At 40.5% G+C, this 21,294-nt stretch overlaps 1 protein-coding gene across 1 annotated transcript in view; it reads right to left on the bottom strand.

The window, feature by feature from the left end:
* Positions 1 to 21,294, bottom strand: part of LOC135085608 (uncharacterized) — a 227,278-nt gene that overhangs the window by 5,916 nt on the left and 200,068 nt on the right. Inside the window, exons 3-12 of the mRNA XM_063980383.1 lie at positions 10,525 to 10,672; positions 9,078 to 9,145; positions 8,244 to 8,391; positions 7,916 to 8,029; positions 7,206 to 7,318; positions 5,720 to 5,831; positions 4,831 to 4,958; positions 3,740 to 3,855; positions 1,902 to 2,008; positions 405 to 541 (exon numbers count right to left, since the gene is read on the bottom strand). Of these exons, the coding sequence (XP_063836453.1) occupies positions 405 to 541; positions 1,902 to 2,008; positions 3,740 to 3,855; positions 4,831 to 4,958; positions 5,720 to 5,831; positions 7,206 to 7,318; positions 7,916 to 8,029; positions 8,244 to 8,391; positions 9,078 to 9,145; positions 10,525 to 10,672 (1,191 nt within the window). The remainder of the gene's footprint in view (positions 1 to 404; positions 542 to 1,901; positions 2,009 to 3,739; positions 3,856 to 4,830; positions 4,959 to 5,719; positions 5,832 to 7,205; positions 7,319 to 7,915; positions 8,030 to 8,243; positions 8,392 to 9,077; positions 9,146 to 10,524; positions 10,673 to 21,294) is intronic.

Below are 21,294 nucleotides of genomic sequence, written 5' to 3'. Positions count from 1 at the left end.
GTGTCTCGATTAATGCTGAGCGCCTTTTTGGCACAAAAATTTAAGTCTCTTTTAGTTCGTTCTTTTTTTCTCTTTGTGTCAAAGTTTTTCTTAAGTTATTATTCACTCACTGATAAGCGTGACGTAGGGCGGGGTCTCGGGCTGCGCGCAGGCGTCGTCGGGCGCCTCCCACAGCGCGGAGCCCTGCTGCACTCAGCCGCTGGCTGCTATATCAGCTCGCGCGTAATTATGTTGCTGTCGCGCTCGCACACTCACTGCGGCCGCCCGTCGCACAGTCGCGACAGCAACATAATTACGCGCGAGCGATAAGGATGGGTAGCTTGGGGTCATTGGACAAAATTCTACGTGCTCGCGGACCAGACTATAAGTAACACAGTAGTATAGATATTATTTCTGTGACTCACTGATGAGCGTGACGTAGGGCGGGGTCTCGGGCTGCGCGCAGGCGTCGTCGGGCGCCTCCCACAGCGCGGAGCCCTGCTGCAGCTCCAGCACGCCGCTGGCTCGCTGGTAGAACTTCAGGCACACGTGGCCGGACTCGCTGGAAGAACAGAAATTAATACTCATCCTTATCTAGATGATTTAGAAAGAAAGAAGAAATGTTTATTCAGTATCATCGACAATATTACAAAACTTACAGCCAATGACAAAAAAAAGGTAAGTTATGCAACTACATAAATTTTAAAGTGGCTCAAGTAGTCATATAATATGACAGCTATTGACAATGTATAGATAGATGACCTAAACTGAACCACGGTAACTTTTAGATAAAGTTAAATTTAAAAAAAAACTTAGAAAAAATTAATATTGAATAAACAAAAAACCCAACTGCGTAAAAATGAACTAAAAGATAAAAACAAGACAACTTAGTGTTCACAAATGCAGTCGGAGGCATCAATGACTAATTCTTTTGTAGGTGATAATGTAATTAATGCCTCCGACTGCATTTGAAGACCACACGGGAAAAACAAAGAATGTCAAAAAACTACAATTAAGACAAAAACAGTTTTTTAAAGGTAGTTTGTAAATCTATATTTCTTTCATTTTAGACTCTTTTATGTGAGATATTGAAACAACTTATTACTGTGTTAACATAATAATATGCTTTGCCTGTACTTCTAAAACTCGATTCGTTTAAATAAGTTTTAAGTTATGGTCCATAATATAACCGTTTCTTGCCATGGACAAACAAACACAAATTGAACTATTACAGTTGACCACGACGATTTTACCCAATTCTGATTTTTGAAATAGAATGTTTTCCTAAAAAGCTAACAGATGGCATTAAAAAGTTAGTTTCACAAAAAAGGTGACATTCATTGTTTTTCCCGTGTGGTCTTCATTTGTGAACACTAACGCCCGTATTCACAAACGATACTTGCTTAAGTGAAGCAGAAAATCGAACGCACAGCGTTGAATAGAGCTCTGTGATTGGTTCGTGTATCACCCTGTGCGTCCACGCGCACTGTGTACCTCATAGTAATGTTTGTGAATACGGGCGTAAATTCATTTATTTCATCTTTTTAGTTTATTTTTACGCAGTTGGGTTTTTGTTTTTTCAATAATTATTTTATTTTAATCTTTTTACTTAAGTAGGTACCATACATTTCTGTAAGCTACTTATAAAGCCCATTATTTTGATACCCCACTCGATGGTTATAAGAAAAAAAAATTTGTTGAAGACTTTATGGCGCCTAAAATCCGCCATTTTGATTTTTTCCAATTTTAATATAGCCAGTGTCACTCTCACGATTAAGACGAATATAACGACACCTCTAAAATCGGTCAAGCCGTTTAGGCTGTAGGCCGTGCCAAAGAAATATAATATACATACATACATACACTCGAAAAACATAACCCTCCTTCTGGCGCAGTCGGGTAATAATTAGTGTTCTACTCACCATCCTCGTGTGACGTGCGCCACGAGCGTGACGCGGTCGCGAGCCTGCTCCAAGATGGAGTGGCACACCAGGCGCTTCTCCTCGGCCAGGCTGTCGCCGTTCATGATCTGAAACGTACGAGAAACATTACATAATATTTATACTACTAAAGCCTGGTCCGTGAGCACGTAGAATCCCGTCCAATGACCCCAAGCTACCCATCCTTATCGCTCGCGCGTAATTATGTTGCTGTCGCGCTCGCACACTTACTGCGGGTGCAAGTCGCACAGTCGCGACAGCAATATAATTACGCGCGAGCGATAAGGATGGGTAGCTTGGGATCATTGGACGGGATTCTACGTGCTCACCAGGCTTTATACATATTATACAGTTTGTCCGGTAGTGATCAAACTTTAAGGGCGTGATCTGTAGGATTTATGTAAACACCGCCATAGTTATTTAAAAAGTTTATACTTTTGTTTGTGCGCCTCTGTATTCTAGTTTTCTATTTTGTCCGGTGGACGTCAATAAGCCGTGTTAAACAATTTCACTCTTTTAATAGTATACTTCCAATATGGATAATTTTATCAATGAATATACTTCATGGGTTACCTTGACACTAATAAGCAAATATTTTACATCATAACATAATAGATAGAAAAAATATTTATTAGCATAAGTAGAAAACAGACTCAAGCCCCATGCATTTTAAGAGAGTAAAGTTGAATTATTCATAAAAACACGACTTTTTTCAGTGTTTTAACTTGTTTTTCAGTTATTTTAAGACCAGGTCGTTATAGTATGTTTTATTTGCATTATATTACTAGTATTTGAGCTATTCTACAAAACGAATGTTTTATTCTTTATCTACGTCTTTTAGTTCCGACGTCATTGTTGTACAAAGACACCCCTTCATAGCGGTTGTATAGCGCGGTTAATCATTTAGTCGGATTAGGTTGTGGAATTCTTTCAGACCGTGCATCATTATCGCATGCATCCTAGGCCAGTAGCGGCGTAAGGGGGGGGCGGTGGGGGCGGTCCGCCCCGGGTGCCAAGCATTAGGGGGTGACACAAGTCGCGCAGATTAGTACTCACTGGCATATCTGCATGGCAAATCTGCGGTCTATGTCATGATACGGGAGGGTGGGGGGTGTGATTGTCTTTCAATCGGTAGGTAACCCCAAAATCCTGGGGGGGTACCAGGGGGTGCCATAGGACTTGTGACGGGGGGGGGGGGGGTGATCGCCCCGGGTACCAACCCATGCTACGCCGCCACTGTCCTAGGCCTAATGATGACGTACCATGAGCGTGGCGTTCTTGGTGATGACATACCTTGAGCGTGGCGTTCTTGGTGATGACATACCTTGAGCGTGGCGTTCTTGGTGATGACATACCTTGAGCGTGGCGTTCTTGGTGATGACATACCTTGAGCGTGGCGTTCTTGGTGATGACATACCTTGAGCGTGGCGTTCTTGGTGATGACATACCTTGAGCGTGGCGTTCTTGGTGATGACATACCTTGAGCGTGGCGTTCTTGGTGATGACATACCTTGAGCGTGGCGTTCTTGGTGATGACATACCTTGAGCGTGGCGTTCTTGGTGATGACATACCTTGAGCGTGGCGTTCTTGGTGATGACATACCTTGAGCGTGGCGTTCTTGGTGATGACATACCTTGAGCGTGGCGTTCTTGGTGATGACATACCTTGAGCGTGGCGTTCTTGGTGATGACATACCTTGAGCGTGGCGTTCTTGGTGATGACATACCTTGAGCGTGGCGTTCTTGGTGATGACATACCTTGAGCGTGGCGTTCTTGGTGATGACATACCTTGAGCGTGGCGTTCTTGGCGATGACATACCTTGAGCGTGGCGTTCTTGGTGGTGAAGTGGTACTGGTGCTGGTGGTCGAGGCTGAACCACTTGTGGTGCTCCACGATCCACGACGGGAAGTGGCAGCGGTTGTGCTCGTCGTCGCCTAGAATAATTGACATAATAATAAATAACTACGAGTGATATTGATGATTCATCCGACCGATTTCGGCCATGGCGACCACTTCGACTCCTAGGCTGGTTTTAGAGTCACGCTGACGCACGCTGACCGTCAGCGCTGACAGCCGAAATGTATGAAGCGTCGGCGCCGAGCGATCAGCGTCACTCAGGAACGTTCCCTTCAATTACATACATATTGATCTGTCAGCGCCGACGATCAGCGAGCGGTCAGCGCGATTCTTAAACCCGCCTAACTGTCTCGGTGGCGCTGTGGTGGTGGAAGATGGCTTACTTAACCGATCGAAGATAAACCCCCTCGCACATTGAGAGCATCTGAGTACGCCACCAGCATAATTAAAGTGAAATGAAATGAAATAGTTTATTCAGTACATAGGCCCTTTCCAGGGCACTTATACACGTCCCAAATATAGCTTGCCCTAACACCACTTCGGGACGACATATGGGCTGGTGCTGAGAAGAAGTGGCGGTAGAAACTCAGTCACCTTTGTCAGCCTCTTTTTCAATCCAATACAGTAATATACAGCTTCCATGACAGGTAATAAGTGAATGGCCAAGTGCCAAATGTCCAAGGATATTTATTAAAAAAAAATGGCGTTGTCAGTCGGCGACGATACGCCATTGCATGTCGCGTCGCCAGACTGGGCTATGTTGTACGTCATTCTTTATCACTATTTTATAGGATGGATTGTCTCAAGCGGATTTTCTGAAGTGGATTTTCTGATGTCTCAAGTGGATTGTATACTAACTGGTAGAGCTTCATAATCCGGCTGCCATCAGTCGGCGATAATACGCCGTTGCATGTCGCGTCGCCGGACTACGCTATGTTATACCTACGTCATGCTATATCACTATTTTATAGAATGGATTGTCTCAAATGGATTGTATGGAATGGATTGTCTGAAAAGGATTGTCTAATGTCTCAAGTGGATTGTATACTAACTGGTGGTAAGCTTCATAATCCGACTGCCATCAGTCGGAGACGATACGCCGTTGCATGTCGCGTCGCCGGACTGGGCGATGTTGTATGTCATGCTTTTGTCACTGTGCTGCCCTTTGTAGATGAAGCACCTGGAAATTACATAACGTAGGATATTTAGTTAAAGATGAACAGGTTACAATATACCTTTTTTTTACATCTATAAAAGCGAAAGGTCACTGACTGACTCACTCACTCATCACGAAATCTCAGAACTACAAGTGCTAGGAGTCTCAAATTTTGCATGGGAGTTCCTTTTAGAACGTAGGTGCTCACCATGAACGGATTTCACGAAACTCCACTCCTAAGGGGGTAAAAAGGGATCCACGCGTACGAAGTCGCGGGCGGCCGCTAGTTATTATTAATCCAGTTAGATGGGGTTAACCCCTCGTGGTAATCTAAATTAATGCTTGTGTTATGACTACTACGCCACAATAGTCGAGTGGCGGGGATCGAACCCGCGTTCCTCGGATCAGAAGTCGGCCAGTGGGACACCTTCCGTCACCTTTTGGCTATCGTCGTTTCTAAGGGCTATATTTCACCGGGACACCATGGCGGCGCAACCAGTCGCCGCTACCAACAAAATGTATACAGCTTTGCGCAACCAAACGGAAACCAGGTGAGTAACTATAGAGCTGCATACATTTGTTGGTAGCCGGCGACTGGTTACGCCGCCATGGTGTCCCGGTGAAATATAGCCCTAAGGCTGAGTTGCACCACCTAACTTTGACCGTAACTATAACGATAACCGGAGTTTTTTGTATGAAACTTTACAGATTTTTAAGTGAAAGTTTACAAAGTAAGTTGGTACAACCCAGCCTAAGATTTTAAGGATAATAAAACAAGTGGATACCTGTAGGTGTCCTCATCAGAGACGATGGAGTTCCGCCGCACTTGCGATATCTGCCCCACCAGGTACCTGGTCGAGCCTTCCTTCCACGTCGCCAGGCACACCAGCTCCTCCACTGGAATATAAATAACAGTACACGTAAGTATAAAATTCAATTACTATGTGTAACAGTCAACATCAATCATTTCAGCCATAGGCTTAGATTAATAAAACCTAGATGGATAGTCTTCATACAAACGCTTCGTCAAGAGTGAGGCAAAAATCTTATGTCATTAGTGTCAATTTTGTTGGGGAGTGTAGACAGTGAAGGCGATTTTCCCGAAAGTAGGGAAATTTTTAATACGTTTTAATTATTTTATAACTAACAAAAACAAAACGCATCATGTACTTACTTATTTATTGAATTCAAAGTACCTACCTAATTACAATAAGATAAATCGACTGAAAAGTCTCGATTTCATAAAAAAGGAAGTGTATTTGTACGGCGAACAATTGGGAAATAAATTTTCTTGTTACTGGTATCATTCCCGTATTTAATTTTTGAAAGCCAAATTCAAGCAAAATACGCGTCGAATCGAAGTACTTACTTATGAAATGTAACACTGGTCACTTTCTTTAGTTTTTCTGATGTATTTAGACACCCTTTCACAGCACAAACCGTCTTAATTAAAAGTCGTCGGACGTGTTTACCAATTTTTCACTTTGACAGTTCATGTGACGTTTACGAGTAAGCCATTCTGGCTTACTAAAATCTGCCTCACCTTTCGTGCACTGACTATCTATCTAGGTTTTATTAATCTAAGGCCATAGGACGTCCACTGATGAACATAGATCTCCTCCAATGATTTCCACAAAGACCGGTTTGTAGCGGCCTGCATCCAGCGCCTTCCTGCTACCTTTATGATGGTGTCAGTCCAGCTTGTGGACGTCCCACGCTGCGCTTTCCAGTACGCGACCTCCACTCCAGAACATAGCTGGCCCATCGGCCGTCAGTTCTGCGTACTATGTGCCCTGCCCATTGCCACTTCAACTTGCTAATCTGTAAGGCTCTGTCAGCGACTTTAGTTCATTTACGGATCTCCTCATTTCATAACATGTACATAGCAGTACCTACGTAAGTATAAAATTCAGACTGTATGGAAACCGATTTGAAATTCTTTCCACTACGGTTATTGTTCATAGTGTACTCACGGGTCAAATTAGCAATGGGTATAGTCGGTCGTTTTAGGGGCTTATAAAATAACAATTTATCTGTTTGTTCAGGAACTGGTAAAATTAAATATCAATTGTTATTTTTGGACGTGAATATTCCAATATTCCCACTTCTCGTTCCCACCGCTGCAATTCCTGTGTAGCCAGGATCTGCTTGACCGCCAATAAAAACCCAACCAGTGAAGGTCAAGTTTGTCTCGGGGAAATGTTAGAATGGAAGAAATGGCACCTATTGGCCTATGTTCCAACAATAGACTGTTATATCCTGAAGACTCACCATTGCTCTCTGTCCCTGGCACATCGGGACAAGCCATGTACCGCAGCAGTAACCTGGAGTCGTCCGTGCACGCTTCGGCACGCGACGGGGGATTGGTGCAGTCACCTGTGCCCCTGGAATTACAACAAATGATAGTGTTAAGAAAGAAAACAAGAAAAAATATTTGTTGCAACGTAAAATAAAGCCTTTATTAAAACCGTACGAGTCGTAATGGACTAAGAGCCAGTGAATGTCAGAACGATGGATTATCATGAAGTTCTTGGTTTTCTCACCACGAAGTTAGAACCATCATGAAGTTCTTGGAAATTTCATGGTTTATACGAAGGTTTGGCTCTGGCTCTGGCTCTTGCTCTAGCTCGTAAGGTAAGGTAAAGTTAAGACAACGCAATATCGGCATTATGTCCGTCATGTTAAAAATTCCTATAAATAAACTAGTACCAAAATCACTTGTTTAATGGATTAACCAAAATCGACCGTTATCATTACTCAGTACTCAATGATTTATTGCATCTGGTGCCACTGTTCTTTGCTCTAGTGGATCCGTGATATTTTATACTTGTTGCGTCACGTCATAGGTATTTATTTTAGACTTGACGCGACACGTGATATTTTGTTGGTTTTAGATCCGCCACGTGATATTTTGTACTAGTTCCGTCACGTGATATTTATACTAGGTTCATCACCTGTTATTTTGTCACGTGATATTTTACCTGTTATAAGTGAACGTGAAGGGCGCAGGATGGAAGGGGCAGGGCTGCGGTACCGGCCGCGGCTCCTTCCTGAACATGGAGTAGAGGGGCGCGTCGCCACAGCGATTACCAATACTAGTTTCGTCACGTGATATTTATACCAGGTCCGTCACGTGATATTTTACCTGTTATAAGTGAACGTGAAGGGCGCAGGATGGAACGGGCACGGCTGCGGTACCGGCCGCGGCTCCTTCCTGAACATGGAGTAGAGGGGCGCGTCGCCACAGCGATTACCAATACTAGTTTCGTCACGTGATATTTATACCAGGTCCGTCACGTGATATTTTACCTGTTATAAGTGAACGTGAAGGGCGCAGGATGGAAGGGGCAGGGCTGCGGTACCGGCCGCGGCTCCTTCCTGAACATGGAGTAGAGGGGCGCGTCGCCGCTGATCTGCTCGCATATCGAGGATAACGAGTCCTTGGACCAACTGGGACCTGGAATTTAGAAGTATTTGGTAAATAAATAAAATTATTTATTGCTTTCTTTCTATCCTTCACTACAAATGAACATTATGTAGATCGTTTGATCCACGAAGACGCGCCTCACCAATTTTTGGTCTCGGTCGCGCGGGGTGCGGGGAGTGTGGTCCGAGCAATCCGAGCGTCATTATTGTAGTGTGCGTGTGCACTCATGGATAATTTAGCGTGTACCGATAACACTCAAACATTAGCGGAACAATGGTGGGGCGCGTCTTCGTGGATAAACGATCTATAGAAAACCGTATAGGACGTAGCTCAGTCTTCGTTATAATGAGTTGACTTGATATAGCTGCGTAGGTTACAACACTGAATTCTTTCGTTACTCTTGAGTAAACGTTAATAAGCATATTAATTTTATTTCGTCAGGAAATGCTTTGCGCATACCCACTGGGGACCCGATTGGGACTACCAGTGGGTTTCTTTCCTTACTAATGAGTAGGTAAGCATGTCCATTTTTTTACGTCGGGAAATGCTTGGCCGATGAGGACGACCACTGACGACCAGTGGGTTATGTGGGACTCTCCCCACCTGCTCACTAAAGGCGGGGCCTACCCACTAAAACCCGTCGGTGTCCACTGGAGCCCAAAGAAACGGAACCGGGAGTTATTGTTTATTTAAATAATAATACTCTGGTTACTTACTTTCTTTATATTGAAGTACATATTTGTGCTTTTCATGTATCACCATGCATCTGTATGAGTCGTCGCTTCTGAAAATGATAATAATATAAAATTAAATATAAATAAATAGTAATAAACGTTAAATTAACTATAAGAAAACATTGCTGCTTGTCTATCACTTATCAATGAAAAAAATTGTAGCAAATATTCAAACTACACTCGACTGGGCTGAAAATTTTCTGTATCTTCAAAAGTGCCTGACCTAGCTTTATGAAATTTAACCTTTTTCTTTGCTGTCCAGTGTATTTTCATACGTACAAAGTCGCGGGCATAAACTAGTCTATACTATATACTAATTCAGTTAGTGTTATTAACTGATTATCGTTGATGGCAATTCATATTAATTAACACACTAATTAACCAGAGATGTTAATCAACAAAACTAATCAATGAGGTAATCACTATTTAGAGGTAAGACAATAGAGCCCGTATTCACAAACATTACTATGCGGTCTCACAGTGCGCGTGGACGCACAGGGTCACACGAACCAATCACAGAGCTTCAACGCTGTGCGTTCGATTTGCTGTTTCACTTAAGCAAGCATCGTTTGTGAATACGGGCGTATATTCAGTAGGGTAGAGACCCCGATTTTGGTCACATAATCTATAAAAAATACTGTTATTTTAAAAATGATATTCATAAAGCTGAAGGTTAGACAGCCAGTCCCTCTGCGGTTGAGGATTCCAGATGAAGCGTTGTGTGGTATTGCACAAATGACTAATATTTCGGGTGTCAGGACCGACAACTGCTAGTCGACGTTCGGGACTATTCCCACCGCTGCAACTCCTGTGTAGCCAGGAAAGCTTTACCGTCAATAAAAAAACCAACTATAGTCTGGTCTGCGAGCACGTAGAATTTTGTCCAATGACCCCAAGCTACCCATCCTTATCGCTCGCGCGTAATTATGTCGCGCTCGCACACTCACTGCGGGCGCCCGTCGCACAGTCGCGACAGCAATATAATTACGCGCGAGCGATAAGGATGGGTAGCTTGGGGTCATTGGACAAAATTCTACGTGCTCGCAGACTAGGCTTTAGTGAAGGTCAAGTTTAAAGTTAAATTGTCCAATACTCCCCATAGCATAGCAGTCGACAGGGTTCGAACCATAAGCGGTCGGACACTGACACCGTTGGACTACTGTCTTCATAAAGATCATAGCACACTTATCAACTCGGAAAGGGATCAACACCGTATCGCCTTTCGCCACACTGTCAACCGCGCGCGAGGTAAGACGTTTGATTACGTTACGATGCGGATAAGTGTGCGTTGCAGTACGGAGTTTCATACAAAGAATACTGACCGCCTCGAGTTGATACGGTTACGATCCGTTTCCGGGTTGATAAGTGTGCTTTACCTTTAGGCTACTGTCTTTAAAATTGTTGTGGTTGCAAAATAAACTCTACTGACCTGTCGTAAAGTAGAAACTTGTCTGTAGACTCCGTCTCCGCGCACTCGCCCTTGGACTGTATGTGCGTGGAGTTGATGACGATGAGTCCAGGGTACCCTGACTGGAACCAGCTGCCGGTCCAGCTCTCGGGGAAGGTGCAGCCCCCGCCTGGAAGAGAAGAGAGAGCTTAGTAAGGAATGATCAAACAGAATATTTATATTAAATTATTAAATAAACATTTTTCCTTTCTTTCTTTCATTAATTGGGTATTTGACACCATTTACCAATAATTCTAAAGCACAACTTTTTTAAAAAGACACTTCTTTTAGTTTAATTACCTGTAAATTACGATTTTTGGTTGCATTATTATTGAAAAAAGTAGTTTCATTGAGTTGATAAAATTGTGACGTCACATGCTAGTATTTCCGTACAAAATGTATGGGAGAGTGTCGTTTTGACAGTTTTAAAAAGTACTTCAATTGATTGGTGGTGTAAAATACCCATTACCGTGAGGTGATTTTGAATTTTAGGTGGTACTTTGTGATAGAACGAGCTATCACAAAGTATCACCTTTTGATGAGAGCGAGAGAAAAAATGGAAATGTAATCTGACTGGTTGGTTGTAGAAAGGTGACTGACTGACTAACTGACTGACTGACATAGTGATCTATCAACGCACAGCCCAAACGACTGGACGGATCGGGCTGAAATTTGGCATGCAGGTAGATGTTATGACGTAGGCATACGCTAAGAAAGGATTTTACGAAATTCCACCCCTAAGGGGGTAAAACGGGATCCACGCGTACGAAGTCGCAGGCGGCTGCTAGTCTTACATAAATACACTGGCCTGCAAAACTGAAGTACTTATCACGGTTTTAAAATCACAAGAAATACTTTCAAATTTTCAATATAAAAAGGACTTGAAATACATACCTAGTTAGAAAAAAAGTATTTTTATTTTCTATGGTATAGAAAAAGTAACTAGACTACACTCATAACTTAACTCCCCCAAATAAAATCTAAATCAAGGGGCCCTCATGTTTGATTAAAGTCTCAATACATTCAATTTGATACCATCACCATTGACCTAACAAGTAACAACGAGTAATTGATAGGATAGGAAGCCACTGGTTACTGGTGCCATCCCATAAAACCATTGTTCACCACCGAGGGAGCTTATGCCTTGTTCGCACTAGTCGAGTAAAGCTCATAACAGTCATTCACAAACATTACTATAGTCTGGTCTGCGAGCACGTAGAATATTGTCCAATGACCCCAAGCAACCCATCCTTATCGCTCGCGCGTAATTATGTTGCTGTAGCGCTCGCACACTCACTGCGGGTGCCCGTCGCACAGTCTCTCAGTGCGGGTGGACGCACAGGATGACACACGAACCAATCACAGAGCTCTATTCAACGCTGTGCATTCGATTTGCTGCTTCACTTATGCAAGCATCGTTTGTGAATTCGGGCGTTATGAACTCGGAAAGGAATCAACACCGTACTATCGCAACCGCGAGGCGAGGCGTTTACGTTACGGTGCGGAGCGGATAATGTGCGTTGCAGTATGGAGTTTCATACAAAGAATACTGACCGCCTCGAGTTGATACGGTTACGATCCCTTTCCAGGTTGATAAATGTGCGACAACCTTTATAGACTATTTGATCAACGGGACTATTCCCACCTCTCGTTCCCATCGTTACAACTCCTGTGTAGCCAGGATCTACAGCTTGACCGCCAATAAACACCCAACCAGTGAAGGTTAAATTAGTCCCGGGGGAAAGTTAAACTGACATTGGACCCGCAACGAAATTAATCAGAAGATGGTTCAGGTTTTTTGATCAGTAGTCAGTAGTTTAGTTACTAAAGGCGAGTTACTCTACTAACCGACTAGTGTGAACAAGGCTTAAGAGCTAGTTTACGAGCTATCATAGCTATACGCGAGCTATCTACACTTTACGATGCTGTAAAGCTGTATTTTTTATCGTCAAAACTATGAAGGCTGTATAGTAGTTTTCCTTTGTGCCGGCGCGGCAGTAAAAACCATTATCCGTCAAAACATTCCACAGATTAATAAAGGAAAAATGGCGGGAGATTCGAATGGAAAATAAAATTTTTAATGCAGGTTATTAAAAATAATGTTGGGGTTTTTCTGAGTGCTTGTTTATTTGGGCGTAAAGTTAAGATAAAAATGTGATGTAGGTTAGAAATAACTATACTTTAGTACTTTTAGAGGCGAAAATTTGAGGTTATAACTTTGATAGTCACGCCAAAGTTCACCAATTACAGTTTAATAACAGATGACTTTGTCAAAACCAAAATTAGGAATGTTTCATACTTTTATTTTCTTTTATGTAGGTACTGACTTGATGAACTAATATTCACGGGCTCATTTTGTTAACTTTTTTTTACTTTTCTAATAGAATTAATAGTCTATGTACTTACAATCCAGTCCTCTGAATAAAATCTAGGAATAATAGAAAACTATTCTATTATTTAATATTTTACAGTCGTTGAGCACAAGTCTAGTTTATTATAGGGTTAGAACAATACAATGCATTATAGACAGATTTTTTATTCATTCATATGAACTAGGACCACTGCTATTCGATTCCCATTCTTAATTATTGAAAAATTAAAAAGGTGTGTTTATGTGGTGGTCTAAGTTAAAGTAAGAAGCGATTAAAGGACGTCGCACATTTATCAACCCTGAAATATCAACTCGAGGCGGTCAGTATTCTTTGTATGAAACTCCATACTGCAACGCACACTTAACGTAAATGCCTCGCCTCGCAATTGACAGCGCGTGAAAAGCGATGACAGCTCACGAAAGGCGATACGGTGTTGATCCCTTTACGTTACTTACGGTACGGTGCGGATAAGTGTGCGTTATTTTATTTACCTATTTATTTAGGAAAACCAGGGTTTTACAGTGTGTAATAATGACATAAGATAGGCAACAAGTACACCACTTATAGGTTCCCACAGGTAAAAAAACAATTTAAAAAAATTTGTGAGCCTTTGCACCAGGGTTACTACATACTACGTACTACACTACTATACTACGTATACCTAAATAAAAAGTATTGGAAAACATTGCCAAACAGAAAAACAATTTAGCTATCCTTAAAAAAACGGTCGCCTAGCTTTCTCCTCGCCACACGTTGCAGTATGGAGTTTCATACAAAGAATACTGACCGCCTCGAGTTGATATGGTTAGACCCTTTTTGGAATCGATAAGTGTGATTCATCCTTTAAACTCAATCAGTCAGTATTTAAACCATTTTAGGCAAAAAGGGATTTTCTGTAATTTTCCATAGTCCATCATAAATTTTTGCTTTTTTGCAAGCAAACTTGGCGGCGCACTGTGGCAGACGAGGCGAAGAAGATCGGCAAGACTTGGAGCGAGATCAAACACATAGCTCAAGACCGAACGCGATGGAGGACTGTTGTGGACGCCCTCTGCCCCATCTAGGGGACATAGGGGACCATAAGTCAAGTAAGTCATCATAAATTTTAAAAACGCGTTTCGTTTCTCCTTCGCGCCACAGCAAACCGAGGTATTGTTTTAAGTCGTTGCGTTTTGTTCTTTGCCCCATTGTAAGCGGCCAGGTGTTCGCATTTCCCGTTTTACACTTTTGTGTGCTGATTTTTAGGGTTCCGTGTGAAGTGGGGTTCTGTAGAGTTAACTGAATGTTTATTTAGTTAGGTTAGGGAAGAACTATTTAAACAGCTAGAGTCATCAAAAAGTTATAGAAATTTCTTGAATAACTGTTTTCAAAATGACAAAGAAATTATAGGTCTGACGCTTTTCTCAGTGAGCGCCTATTCACAAACATTACCATGAGGTCTCACAGTGCGCGTGGACGCACAGGGTGACACAAGAACCAATCACAAAGCTCTATTCAACGCTGTGCGTTCGATTTGCTGCTTCACTTAAGCAAGCATCGTTTGTGAATACGGGCGTTAGAAACTATAATACCTACCTACAAACTTAACATTGACAGGCAGGTTTTTTATAGGGTGTAGACATCCGCTAAGAACGAATTTCACGAAACTCCACCCCTTAGGGGGTAAAACGGGGGTTGGAAGTTTTTATGAAAGTCCTATGTTAAGGCCGGGTAGCAGAGAAAATGGCGAAAATGAGGTTTTCATTTTTCATTTTTGAGGTACTAAACAGTAAAATTAAAGGCTAAGATTTTTATTGGGCATAGTTGAGGATATTTTCTAGGGCTATTAACGGATGGAAACACGATTTGATGAAGTTGACTCGATAGAATAAATTCCCAAAGTTACCTCTATTCGTTTTCTAATTATGGTTTTATTTTTAAAATAAGCGATTTGAGATTCTAAATCTTTTACTAAACTAAAGTTCAGAAATAACTTGAGGGCTTTTAACGGATGGAATTTTTATATTGCGTCTTATTTAGTTACTATGTTAAAAAATGTGGAAAAAATCGTCCATGACGGCTTGGACAATCTCAATCAGTCGCGCAGTGGCGCTTACGGAGGACGGACGCGTGTCAGTTTTTTGGACGTGACAGTTCGCGATTTGTCAATATTTTTGACAATGATGACTTTGACGAGTCACAGTATAATAATATCAGTGTTACTGGAGAAAGCTAAAATATTTGATAATTAAGAATTATCAATTTTGTCTACCTATTGAAATTTAAATCATTCGCATCCTTTTAAACGAAGACTCTACTTATGATACATAGTAAATTCCTTAAATATGAGACAAAACCAATGAGTTGAAATTACATATTAACCGCTTGAGTCCCAGACGGCATTCATTAATGTCATAACAATTGATTATCTATTATGTCTAGATTCGCGGGCCTTGAAGGATTAATAGTGCCTACATACAATCGTCTTACACCTATTAGAAGAGCACACTGATACAAATAAATAATAAAAAATTAGGTCAGTGGGTCAAAATATAGGGGCAGCTGCACGTCACTGAAAGACGATTCTGTTTACTCGGCATCTGCGCTGGAGAACATGAACCCTTGTTTACAGATGCAGATGTAAATGGAGTTATAACTGGAAAAATTTTACATGAAATGTTTAACAGAAATCAGTTAAAAGACACATACATGGAATACCAATAAGGTTGCGGAGGGAAAGCTACCTATTATAAACTAGCGGCCGCCCGCGACTTCGTTCGCGTGGACCTCGTTTTACCCCCGTTAGATATCATGTTGATAGATGGCGTTTCACGGCTTCCCCTGAATGAATATTTACGAACGTCATACAGTAGTTTGTCAAGCGCTGTAGATTTTAACCAATGACGATAGGTAGATGGCGCTTTTTACACGTCTTATTTATTTATTGAAATTTATTTGTCACATATCGACATAAGTTAGCCTATATGTTAATCTGGGTTATAAACAATAATACTGTTAAGTTTCAACAAAATCCGTTCAGTAGTTTTTGCGTGAAAGAGTAACAAACATGCAGACATCCAGACATCATGACATCCAAACTTTCGCCTTTATAATATTAGTAGGATAGGATATTTAACAATCCAAAATAATATTTACTATTTAGCATTTACTTACAGTAAATATTAGTTTAGATTGTGAAATAATTAAAATAAAAAAAGAATAAAACAAAATAGGGTTTCAAATTACCTATCTTTATCTAATTTATACAGTGTGTCCGGGCATGTAGTGATCAAACCTTAAGGGCGTAATCTATGGACAATTTTATCGATGAAAATACTTCAAATTTGGGGCTTGACCCATTTCTCGCAAAATTTCAAGGATTTAAGTTTTTAATTTTAAGTTTTCACCTCTTTCTTCAAAAATAAGTGATAGCGTGGGTAGCTTAACACTAATAAGTAAAAAATTTATATCATACGATAGCCAATAAAATTATCTAGTAGTAGAAGTAGAAAACAGATACAAGTTTCATACATTTTAAGGGAGTAAGAATGGATTTAATTAGAAAATAACATGACTTTTTTCACTTCTTTTTCAGTTATTTTCCAATACAAGAAAAACCAGATCGTTAAGGTATGTTTTATTTGCATTGTATTATTAGTATTTGAGCTATTCTACAAAACGAATGTAAATTTATCAGTCTACGTTTATTAGTTTTGACGTAATTGTTGAACAAAGATACCCCTTCCCAGCAGTTTCTATAGCGCACGCGACATGCGAAAATGCACTGCCTGAAAGAATCACACAACCTATTCCGATTACATACTAGCCGCCGACTTGTTATGCCGACTTAACCGATTATGCCCTTAAAGTTTGATCACTACAAGCCCGGACACATTGTATAGAGGTAAAGTTTGTGTGTTTGTATATTTGTTAAATTGTAAGGGGTAATCTCGGGATCTGCTGAACCTATTTTAACCCTATACTTGGCAAAGACGGTTTTGGTTAATGTTTGTGATTTAAACTATAAATATTGGATTTAGGACCAGTAAAGATCATGTAAAAAATACGAAAAAAAATCTTAGGTATGTAGTTTTGGAAATATAGTATGTATCTTTAAGTGCACATTGCCAGCTTTGTAGTAAATTAAAACATGGTTTATTTTTTAGTAGAAATTAGTTATTTAAATGAAAATTACTACAAAACCTTAAGCTATTCCCTAATTGAGAAATAAAAAATAAGTATCTTTCACAAAAAACTTAAAACAAAGTAAAAAAACCACTTCAAAGTTTGTAACGCCTTGCAAGTATAGCTGCATTTGGATGTATGAGAACCACTCCATCAGCGTCGTTGGAGTTCCTCCTGAACCTCAGACCCCTCTTATCATCCAGGAGAAGCAAATGCAGATAGGACACATGGAAATCCTGCAAGATTGATAAAAAAATACGAGGGGTATTGACGCCAACTGGTAACGAACTGTGTTCACGTCTTCGATTGAAGATAATTTGATACCTAACTTACAGTGGAAACGCAAGATAGCGGAAATGGATCTCTGGAACTCTCTGGGAAACTATGCAGCAGTCGAACTGGCTGAAATAATTCAATCACCAGTTTTATAACCAGAAGCATGCAGCAGCCTGGACAGGCTGCTCGCTTTTTGGGGTGATCTGGGTTGTTTGGAGTAGGAAGATCAGAGACCACCCAAGAGAATCAGGAGGCTAAATGCGGCTTCTAATTCATCAGCTGAAGTGTCACCGCTACTGACTTTCGACCTGATTCCAGATTTTGAAACCAGAAGCAGCATTTTGGGCGCCTGATTTTGTTGCTGCAGCACTAAGTTGTCCAAAAAACAACGATTCTTTAGTAAATGAATTAAAACTCACATCAGTATAATTTACAGCTTTTAATATTACTAACTAATAACTTTAATCCCTTTTTTATGCAATAGAATCTATAAAAAAAAACATAAAATAAAGTCAACGAGAACCTGGCAATGTCTCTTTAAAGATACATTCAAAATTGAAAGTAAATTATTACGTATCTGACAATGTGCATTTAGAGATACATTCGGACAATCCGCATCGTAGAAGAATAATTATACAAGTTTTGGGATGAAAAAACAGCACTATCATCAAGAAACATTTATTTACTATCCATATTTCTACAAATAATCACCAATATTCTTTAAAAAAAAACATCGAAAATAATAAAAATTATCAGCCGGTGCGTAGACGCCTGTCAACGGTCTGACATTTTTCATATTACTGTTAAATCTGTGCAGCCTGTAGCGATTCTATACTGTGTAACACAATCTGTAGTATTTGGGCTAACGTTATATTAAAAAAACATTTGAAAATAGTTTTTGGTTTTTCCCCTATATTTTTGTTTCGGTCAACGTATCTTTAAATGCACAATGCCAAGAAAAGGGTTAAAAAATCTTTCACCAATAGAAAGCCACATTATTTATCTGAGTGTAATAGGTTATATAAAAACCGAAAAATTGTACGCGGGCGAAGCGGCGGGCGGAAAGCTAGTTTATTTATAATTATGTAAGAGCATAATTATTAAAGTCGAAGTCAAACATTCTTTATTTGTGTGGACCTATATTAACGAGAGATGGAAGGAAGGTGTGTTCTTTGTATGACGTAGGCATCCGATTTTCTGAAATGGGGTCATGAAATGAAGGGGGTGAAAAAAGGGGGCAAAGTTTGTATGGGACAAAGTGATTCTTTGGTTCAATCTACTTGAAATTTTGCTTAACAATTCCTTAATATTATAATTCATGAAAAACGTGTAGAAGGGGTAGAAAGTTATTTTGGGAGTCATTTGCTTCGAAGTTGATATCAATACTAGATACTTACTGCTTTTGATTTAATTACTTTTTATTTTTACAAATGTTTGAAAACTCCATGTCAGATTGCAATCAATGTCAAGTGAAATCTCAAATTGAAATGTCTCAATCTCAATGAGGAGGCTCTGCATTTATTCCTAGAATTCCCCTAACACCGTCAAATTACCCTTTCGAATTCAAGACAGTGCAGTTTCCCATCAAAATCTGCTTCGTAATGACTATAAACAAAGTCAAACTCTAGCGACCTCTGCATAAACTCCCATGAGTGCTCAGAGCGGGTGCCTGCGGCAGGTAACCGCGTGTGATGCTCATAGTGATTTTCGACACAGAGCCCCGTACCTACATACGTTATATATAAATTATGGAAGACCCAGACCAATACAAACAAATATGTATGCAATTTTAGTATGTTATTTTTATTTATTAATAAACAAAAAGACTGAACAAAATTGATGCGTGTACTGATTAATGTAATTAACCACATGCAAAGTTTCGTGAATTGCAACAACTATAATTTATTATCCAAGCTCTAAATAATCGCTACTACGAGTAACTGATCATAAAATGTTTTTCCAATCGCTCAAGCTCCCGAGGATCTACCGATAGGTCGGGTGACGTAATCTTGAAATTCTTTTGGCCGGCGTGGAACTTCCGTAAGGTTGGGTGACGCCACGCCTCTTTGAACCGTGTTTACTTTGGCAGTTATATTTTATATTTATTCGATTCTAAAATATATTCCCAAAAATTCTGAAAGTTGTTTTAATAACTTGGATATTTTGATTTGTATTAGAAAGTGCTGTGAGTGTGACGCTTGAACGGAAGGAAGTCATCCTAACCTAACCAACTGCGTATTTCTATACTGTGTAGCCGCGAGAGCCCTTTGGCGCGCTGTCTTCGGCGAAGTATTGCGCGCGCAGATTTTGACAGCGCGAAATACCTACTTTAGCAGAAATACCAAGCCTTAATACGCGTACGAAGTCGCGGGCGGCCTCTAGTAAAGAATATCCCATCAAAAACAATACTTGTCAAAAAAACCAAGTCTCGCAACTCAGTTGTTCTACGGTAAAAAGTTGTGAGATCCATGTAATACCAAGTCCAGGCCAGGAAATCTTTAACGTTTTACATAAATTATTGACTTGGCCATCGCACTAAATAATTAGTATTGTTTTTGATGGGATCTCATTTCTTTTTGTATTTTGTAGACAGCAGTTATGTATCTAGAAAACTGGACCGAAATTGAAAAATTTTACTCGACTTGGCGGTTGCGCTACCGTGCCCCCAAATATTTTAGTTTTTCCTTGATTCATACACCAAACACTACTTATATTCCAAATTTGAAGCTTCTAGGTCTGCTAGAAGTGCCTTAGAGTTTTGATGATCGGTGAGTCAGTGAGTCAGTGAGTCAGTCAGTGAGTGACAAAATTAAGTAACTTTGACCCGTTATAATTCTTAAACTACTGGTTCAAATTGAATGAAATTTTAAATATACCGTGTCTTTACAATGCCTGCATAGCTAATGAAAATTCAGCCTTCTAGTTTTATCCACAACGAAGTTACAGGCGGTCGAAAATGGCCTGAATTGCTTCGAGAAAAGGATGGTACGGCCGTGCCGCTTTTTTGCTCGACTTGGTGGGGGCACTGCCGTGCCCCCAGATAATATACCTAACTAGCGGCCGCCCGCGACTTCGTACGCGTGGATCCCGTTTTACCCCCTTCATCTATCTTACGCGGTTTAGATTTTTTCATACAAATGTTTTTTCCCGCTAACTCCCGTTCCCGTGGCAATTTTGCAATATCCTGTTGTAACTAAGCTTTAAGTTTACTAAGGTACCTGCATGCCAAATTTCCAGCGTCTAACCTGGTCTAACTTAAGCGGTTTAACTTTAGATTATTCATACAAAAAGATTTTCCCGCTAATTCCCGTTCCCGTGAGAATTTCGGGAATTCCTTTCTTAGTGCACCTCTACGGTACCTAAGGTACGTCCCTTCCAAATTTCAAGTGCCTTTTTTTTTTTTTTCGACTGGAAAATGCATACGTTTAGCCGTTTAGGCTGTGCGTTGATATGTCAGTCAGTCAGTCAGTTTCTCCTTTTTATTTAGATAGATAGAATAATGACTGAGTTTCTTGCGATGCTTCTTCTCAGCACTGGCTCATTTATTGTCCCGAAGCAGTTTTAGGGTTAATAGGACTGTAAAACTGGGACGTGTAAAAGTGCTTCTTAAAACCCTTTTTGCAAAAATAAATGAGTTTTTTTATGAACTTTTAATATGATTTTGAAATATATTATCATCACCAATGAAACATTACTCTTTTTAACCACAATCGGGTAATAATAACGTAGGAAAATGGTAATAACCAATTTCAGCCGTTATAAAGGACAGAGATTGAACGAATTCATAATACAAACCAAATAAATTAGAAAGTTATAGGCTTCTAAAGTCTGTCAAAGGGACTCAGTAAGCCCTCTTGGCTCTCTTTTGCCCGCGGTTTTACTCGGGTGGATACTTATCATAGAACTAGCGGCCGCCCGCGACTTCGTACGCATGGATCCC

The sequence above is a fragment of the Ostrinia nubilalis genome, chromosome 29 (assembly GCF_963855985.1).
Source record: "Ostrinia nubilalis chromosome 29, ilOstNubi1.1, whole genome shotgun sequence".
In the NCBI taxonomy this organism is placed as follows: domain Eukaryota; kingdom Metazoa; phylum Arthropoda; class Insecta; order Lepidoptera; family Crambidae; genus Ostrinia; species Ostrinia nubilalis.
The sequence above is the reverse complement of the archived record's forward strand: the minus strand, read 5'-3'. Positions and strand labels throughout refer to the sequence as shown.